Below are 8673 nucleotides of genomic sequence, written 5' to 3' on the forward strand. Positions count from 1 at the left end.
GGGTTCGATCCATACTCGTATTGAGTGACCACCATGAAAAGTCACATACTAACAGTGGTTAACATTTTGGTTTAGGAAAGTTGCTAGGAACTTCATCCCATAATCACATAATAAAAAAAAAGAGTGGAATTGGCAATGCAATTAGGTGGCTTCCTTGAATGGGGAAAAGGGGAAGTGAACAGTATTAAACACACACACACACACACACACACACACATATATATATATATATATATATATATATATATATATATATATATATATATTATGAAAATATATTGTATGCTTATTCTAAAGAGATTAAAGAGAAAGATTGATGAAAAGCTGAGAGATGAAAAAGCAGGATTTTGAAAAGGTAGTTGTACTGACCAAATTTTCATTTTAAGGACATTCTGTACAGCAATGTGTAGAATATAGAAATCCACTTTTGGTGGCATTTGTGGACTAAGAAAAATCCTTTTGATAGTGTACACCTGCCAATTTTTTTGGAGAATCCTGCGTTATGGAGTTCTTGTTAAATATGTAAATTTGATTTAGACTGTTCATGAGCATAGCAAGTGTAAAGTTAATGTTAGCGGAGTCCGGTCAAATAAATTTCCAGTGAACAGTGGAGTACACCAAGGGAATATGTTGTCATCTATGATGTTTATCATCCTCATGGATTTTGTAATGTTTAGAACAGTTGGGGATGGTGGAGAATGATTGGATTGGGTTGGTAACAGGAAATTAGCAGACCTATAGTATAATGATGATTCTGTCCTTATTAGACATGCCCTCTCTCGGAATATGTAACAAAGAGTGTATGTAAGTGGTCGTTTCAGCTCTCTTAGCCTTGTCAAAGTTATTTAACCATGTTTCAGATAATGCTAGTATGTCCAAATATTTCTCATTTATCAATTCTTGAATTTTAATAGTTTTATTACCAACAGATTGTATATTTACATAACCACTTAGTGCAGTTTATATATTTTTCTTGTTTCGAATTTAATTCTCTGGTGGAAGGTTTTTATGAACATTTCCTGCAGACTTTATTATCACTCTTAAACTTGTATTTTTTTTTTAAAATGTTCATACCTCTGACGGTGACACCTGGTACCTATCAATAATGTTATATGTACCACATTGCAACATAACTTTGTCACCATTATCTTGAATAGCATTTCGAAATTCAGGATCACATTTCAGCAAGTAGTGGGTAGTTCCACCTGCAGCACTTTTCTTGAATACCAGACTTATCTTCTCTTCTATGTTTTGGTTATGGTCCAGGCCATGATTTCTTTGAATCAAAGTATTTACTACTTCATCTTCATTATTGTATAAATTGCAAATCATTATTTAAGGATTTAGTTTTCCAATTTTTCTTATTACGGTGTTGGCAACCATGGTTTGAATCTTGTTTGCTGCTTCCTCTCTAATCAAAGTTTACAACATTTCTATTTGAAGTTGTCTTCATATTAAAAATTGTAATGTCTTTAAGTGCATATTTGATCTCGTTTTTTTCTGTCTCTGATTTTAGTTGATGCTTTAGTCGATTTAATTACTAGTAGATTTTGTCCTTAACTTTGTCAGCATATGTAATTTTCTCTTGTTTTGGGCCAATCAGCATTTAAAATGATTTCCTTTTTCATCAATAGATTATCAACTTTCTCAGCGAGACCAGTGGTCTGAGTGGAATTTGCTGCATCGGCAGTGAGTTCTGCAATTTGGCGTTACAATTCAACGATTTTCTCTTCATGTCTGTTTTTATTAAGGTCTTTCATTTTCAATTCCTCATCAATTTTTAATATAGTTGTCCTGGCAAAAATGGAGAGAAGTAATTAGAGTTATTTTACACAAAAACTGCCATTAAATTATAAAATTAAGATTTATAAAGCATCAGTCTCGACTGCTATTATATGGTACACACACTTTGACACTTAAGAGGAAAGATGAGTCAATGTTGGAGAGAACCGAGAAGACAACAATGAGAGGGATTGCTGGAATATCACTACTGGTTAGAAGGGAGAGTCAAGACAGAAGAATGTTTGGTATATCTAATGTAAAAGATGTTACAACCATTTGAGGAGAAAGGAGATGGTAGAACCAATCAAGCGAGCTCAGAACATGCCAGTGATGGGAAGGAGTGTGGGTGTCAGTGGTTCAGATGTGTGTCTGTGTAAACATATATATATATATATATATATATATATATATATATATATATATATATATATATATATATATATATATATATATATATATATATATATATATATATATATATATATATATATATATATATATATATATATATATATATATATATACACACATATATATATATATATATATATATATATATATATATATATATATATATATATATATATATATATATATATATATATATATATACTGTATATATTTATATATTTATACATTTATATATTTATATATATATATATATATATATATATATATATATATATATATATATATATATATATATATATATATATATATATATATATATATATATATATATACTGTATATCTTTACACATTATGCATCTTCCCTGTTGAATGGCATATCTCCAAAAGTATTCAGCCCTGTGGTATCTGAGCAAGTTCTGAGCTGCTGGAGGGTTGCTAGAAATTAGGTGTCGTAGAAATTAACAGCTTGTACCCTAAAATGCTTCAACTCGATGTGTTTTCCTCTCGAATCTTGAAAGTGGTCTTGGAATGCCTAGTTTGGTTCCTGTAAGGAACTTGGTGGTGGAAAAAATGTCTCCCCTCACAACATTACCCCTTTGTTTATTTTGCTTCTGTGTGTGTAAATTCCTTTGATAAGCCATATATTTTGCATAACAACCGTGCTGTTCTTATATCCATCGACATCTATGTATATCTCGTCTTGTTTGAATATCTTTTTATGTGAAGACTATTTGAAAGATAAATATATGATACACGCTAAAATATAATTTTATGTAGTTTTAAAGAAGTAGTAGTAAATTTTAAGTAAATATTGAGTTTTTAGCATTTCAGAGAGGTTCACATTGCTTGTCATTTTGATATGTGAAAATCCTTATTATGGGTGGATAAGTAGTTGACCATGTTTTTTAATTCTTTTGGAAAATATATGACATAGAAGTACTTTTATAAGGCGAGAATGGGATTTACTAGAGTTTTTCTATGCTAGTGGTTTTTATACAGTTATTGTTAGGTACAGAAATTGGTGACTGCCATTGTCATCCTAATTGTTATTGTGTGATTTTAATCTATTCAATTCAAAATTTTCCTCTAAAGACTTTAATTATTTCTAGGTTACTCCCAGAGTCACCGAGGTGGCTAGTTTTAAAGGGCCGCCATGAGGAAGCCTTGAAAATTCTGAAGAGTGCAGCAAAAATGAACAAATATCCTCCTCTCAAAGAGGAAGATATTCTTAAAAAAATGAAGGAAATGGAATCTGAGGTAAGAAGGACTTAAAAAAACTTTAACCCTGGATAGGTACGCTCCTCGGACACCCCTTTAAGGGTATACTCGGACGCGCGCGACCCCGACGCCAAAAAAAAAATTCTTGAAAAATCAGTTTTTGCAGTAACCTCCTTTTTTCTTTTGCCAAAAAAACTTCAATGAATGCTTAAAACAACTGTAAAGATAAATACTACTCATCTGCAGAAAAACTATTTATTATAAATATTTTAAAAAATTAAGTAGAAAAAAAAGACCCTACATAAAAATTCATAAAAAAAAAGTTTATACATATATACACAAATCCTTTTAGGAATTGATTCTTGAATGTTAAGGACACATCTTGATGTATTTTGGATGAAGTCAGACCCATTGAGGTGAAGATCTGAAATGAGAAAAAAAGGGTAACTTTTTTTGGCCAAAAAAATTTGTCCAAATTTCATGAATTTTTTTGGGTACCCAAGTGAAATAGGAAGTGGCTAATTTTTTTAGGGAATAAACATATGTTATCCTAAAATAGAAATATGTAAAAAAAATCTTCATTATTTTGTAAATTGCATTTATATCAGGGGCCATATCTAAAGGTCATTTTTTGAGTACTTAGAAATTTCGTAAAAAAATACATATATTTAATATATAATATGATATTTATGCAGGTAAAAATATACCAAAATATCACAAATTCTATAGGGAACAAGAATATATATAGATAGGGCAACTTACGCTTCGGATATGTCCACAAAATGGCCGCCAACCACACTGACTCAGACTCCCTAATCTGCCACTTGAAATGTAGGAAGGGTATGTCAATTTCAAGGTGTTATTTACTAATCTAATTATTCTTGGATATGCATAAAAATTGTATGGTGGGTTGCTCGATAATTGTCGATTATTTTACGACTATAAAATTAAAATTCTAACCCAAAAAAATTTTTTTTAAGGGAAATAAAATCGAAAAAAACAAAATGTAAAACAATATAATATTTTAGCTAAAAAAATTTGATGATATTCAATCAAAAAAGAAGTAAACAAAATTTTCCGACAAATAAACATCTAGAGGAATCATTACTCTGTGATAGTTCCTTAGTACGTAGTAATTTTGAAAGAAATGGGAAAAAACGAAAAAGTGGCAATCGCAGGCAAATCGAACACATACCTATATATACGCCATATCTGGCTAAAAATAAAGATAGGCATGGGTAGCCAGATCATCTAGAAACACTTTTCAACACTATAAAAATACAAGTTTTGCGACGCTACTTGCCAATTCCTTACGGTAACATGACTAAGCAAAAAAATGCAAAACAAATAAAAAGGGGCACTCGCGGAAAATGGCCAACATTCTAATATACGGCATTTCAGAAAAAAAAAAATTTCAGCCACGTACTAGGCAAACCATCAAGGCACATTTTCCGACAAATAAACATCTAAATGAATCATTACTCTGTGATAGTTCCTTAGTACGTTGTAATTTTGAAAGAAATGGGGAAAAAACAAAAAAATGGCAATCACCGGAAAATCGAACACATACCTATATATACGCCATATCTGGCTAAAAAAAAGATAGGCATGGGTAGCCAGATCATCTAGAAACACTTTCCAACACTATAAAAATATAAGTTTTGCGACACTACTTGCCAATTCCTTACGGTAACATGACTAAGCAAAAAAATGCAAAACAAATAAAAAGGGGCACTCGCGGAAAAATGGCTAACATTCTAATATACGGCATTTCAGAAAAAAAAAAATTCAGCCACGTGCTAGGCAAACCATCAAGGCACATTTTCCGACTAATAAACATCTAAATGAATCATTACTCTGTGATAGTTCCTTAGTACGTAGTAATTTTGAAAGAAATGGGAAAAAAACAAAAAAATGGCAATCACAGGAAAATCGAACACATACCTATATATACGCCATATCTGGCTAAAAAAAAAGATAGGAATGGGTAGCCAGATCATCTAGAAACTCTTTCCAACACTATAAAATTATAAGTTTCGCGACACTACTTGCCAATTCCTTACGGTAACATGACTAAGCAAAAAAATGCAAAACAATTAAAAAGGGGCACTCGCGGAAAAATGGCCATTCTAATATACGGCATTTCAGAAAAAAAAAATTTCAGCCACGTGCTAGGCAAACCATCAAGGCACATTTTCCGACAAATAAACATATAAATGAATCATTACTCTGTGATAGTTCCTTAGTACGTAGTAATTTTGAAAGAAATGGGAAAAAACGAAAAAATGGCAATCACAGGAAAATCGAACACATAGCTATATATACGCCATATCTGGCTAAAAAAAAAGATAGGCATGGGTAGCCAGATCATCTAGAAACACTTTCCAACACTATAAAAATATAAGTTTTGCGACACTTCTTGCCAATTCCTTATGGTAACATGACTAAGTAAAAAAATGCAAAACAAATAAAAAGGGGCACTCGCGGAAAAATGGCCAACATTTTATTATACGCATTTCAGAAAAAAAAATTTCAGCCACGTGCTAGGCAAACCATCAAGGCACATTTTCCGACAAATAAACATCTAAATGAATCATTACTCTGTGATAGTTCCTTAGTACGTAGTAATTTTGAAAGAAATGAGAAAAAACGAAAAAATGGCAATCACAGGAAAATCGAACACATACCTATATATACGCTATATCTGGCTAAAAAAAAATAGGCATGGGTAGCCAGATCATCTAGAAACACTTTCCAACACTATGAAAATATAAGTTTTGCGACACTACTTGCCAATTCCTTACGGTAACATGACTAAGCAAAAAAATGCAAAACAAATAAAAAGGGGCACTCGCGGTAAAATGCCCAACATTCTAATATACGGCATCTCAGATAAAAATAAAAGACATGCACGTGTTAGCCCAACCATCAAGGCACACTTTCTTACACATAAACATGAAAAAAAATCAATAATATATGGCAATTCCTTACTACGTAGTAATTTTTACAAATATTGAAAAAAAACAAATTGGCAACCGTAGTTAAATACCCAATATACCAATAACTACGTTGTATCTGACAAAAACAAAGTCACGCATGGGTAGCCAGATCATCTAGACACACTTTCCAACACTAAAAAAGCAAAAGTTTTACGACACTATTTGGCAATATCTTACGGAAAAATGATTTGGCATAAAAATGAAAAAAAAATGAAAAAGTGGCACTCGCGGTAAAATGCCCAACATTCTAATATATGGCATCTCAGATAAAAAAAAAAGACATGCACGTGTTAGTCCAACCATCAAGGCACACTTTCTAACACATAAACATGAAAAAAAAATCAATAATATACGGCAATTCCTTACTACGTAGTAAATTTTTACAAATATTGAAAAAAAAACAGAAATTGGCAACCGCAGTTAAATACCCAATATACCAATAACTACGTCGTATCTGACAAAAACAAAGTCACGCATGGGTAGCCAGATCATCTAGACACACTTTCCAACACTAAAAAAGCAAAAGTTTTACGACACTATTTGGCAATATCTTACGGAAAAATGACTTGGCAAAAAAATGAAAAAAAAAATGAAAAAGGGGCACTCGCGGTAAAATGGTCCTCGTGGTGATGAACGACATTTTAACTAAAAAAAAAATCATGCACATGGTAGCCAAACAATTCACCAAGACTTTCCACAACTGATAACCTATACAAGTTGCACCATTCTACGACAATTTCATAATACGTAATAACTTTGATAATTATGCAAATTACCTTAGAAGGGTAAACTCGGTCGCGCTTGACCCCGACGCGTCTCAGAAATCGGGGAAGGAGTACAGCTACAGCAATGCACATATGGACACTACTAGAGAGTGTAGGCGAGACACCTACTGCAGGTCGATCACCCACAAATTCAGTCACGGGGGTGAGTCACGTGAGAAAAACCTCTTTTTGTTTTGACGCTCGGGGTCGCGGACGACCCACCGTACCGTTCCAGGGTTAAAGTAGAGGTGAGGCGGGAAGACAAAGGTGACATGACATTTAATCATGAAGCTAAGGTCTTAAATGCATTAGGCTTTGAAGATTTAATCAATTTTGAATTTAGTGGTTAATTTAATGGTGTCAATAAGAGTAAGGTCTAGAGTTGAGGTTACATAAAAAGCATAAGACTTATATAAGATATTGGGCAGAAGATGAGGTAAGATATTAAATCATAAATAAGATTAGCAGCACCAAAAGTAATGTATTTGACAGGGCAATACTAGGATCTAATACAATATACAATTGTAGGATACAAGAATATTTTCGTCAGTTGCTGGGCATGATTATATTAAAGTTGATAATGTCATTATCATCAAAGTTAAATGTAAAGTTGGAAATGAAATTTACCATAGTTATACTAAAAAAAAGGTATTTTGCACCCATGTTTGAAATTGTAGACACAGTTTGATCAAGGAGGAACTGCTGGCTGAAACTGTTACATGAACTTCTTTCTGTTTGTTTAAGAGAACTTACAGACCCTGGCTTATTCTTCATGGATATAATATTGTGCATTCAAAATGATCAAACATACATATATATATATATATATATATATATATATATATATATGTGTATGTATACTGAATATATATATTATATATGTATATACAGTGATACCTCTACATACGATCTTAATTCGTTCCAGAAACTGCTTCGTATGTTAAAACGATCGTATGTTGGAGCAAATTTTCCCATAAGAATACATGGTAATTTATTTAATTCGTTCTTCAGCCTAAGAACCCATAATAAATCCTTAATAAATGGCTACACATAATTACACATAACATAATACAATATAATAAATACATACAAACCAAAAAAAAAGAATAATAATAATGAAATACAGTAATAAATAAAAAAGGGGTTTTAATGTAACACTTTACCTTAGCGACAGGCCAGCGCAGGTGTAGGGACTGCTAGGCAGGAGGAGACAGAAGATCAGCGAGGAGGTAGAGACGGTGACTTTGTACGATAACATGTACGATAATTTACACTAACTTGCACTTCTACGTGAACTTTAACTTAACTTAGCTCATTTTTTTTTTCATTTTTATAATTTTATATTTTTTTTTACATTTTTTCTTTTCTTATTTTTAATTTTCATCACTTTCACTCAATTCGGTCTTCCTTTTCCTTACTTCACTTTCTTTCTTTTCATCATGATCACTAGACCGTTTTAAAGATTTTTTAAAGAAACTATCGAGTGAAAGTTGCTTACT

The 8673-nt window shown here is 31.9% G+C and overlaps 1 protein-coding gene across 4 annotated transcripts in view; it reads left to right on the forward strand.

Annotated features, from left to right (window-relative positions):
* LOC137656057 (organic cation/carnitine transporter 2-like) overlaps positions 1-8673 on the forward strand; it is a 360410-nt gene that overhangs the window by 206174 nt on the left and 145563 nt on the right. For all 4 annotated transcript variants that reach the window (XM_068390251.1, XM_068390235.1, XM_068390241.1 and 1 more), the window contains one exon: positions 3303-3450. In XM_068390251.1, coding sequence (XP_068246352.1) covers positions 3303-3450 — 148 coding nt within the window. The remainder of the gene's footprint in view (positions 1-3302; positions 3451-8673) is intronic.

Source organism: Palaemon carinicauda, chromosome 1 (genome assembly GCF_036898095.1).
Source record: "Palaemon carinicauda isolate YSFRI2023 chromosome 1, ASM3689809v2, whole genome shotgun sequence".
NCBI lineage: Eukaryota > Metazoa > Arthropoda > Malacostraca > Decapoda > Palaemonidae > Palaemon > Palaemon carinicauda.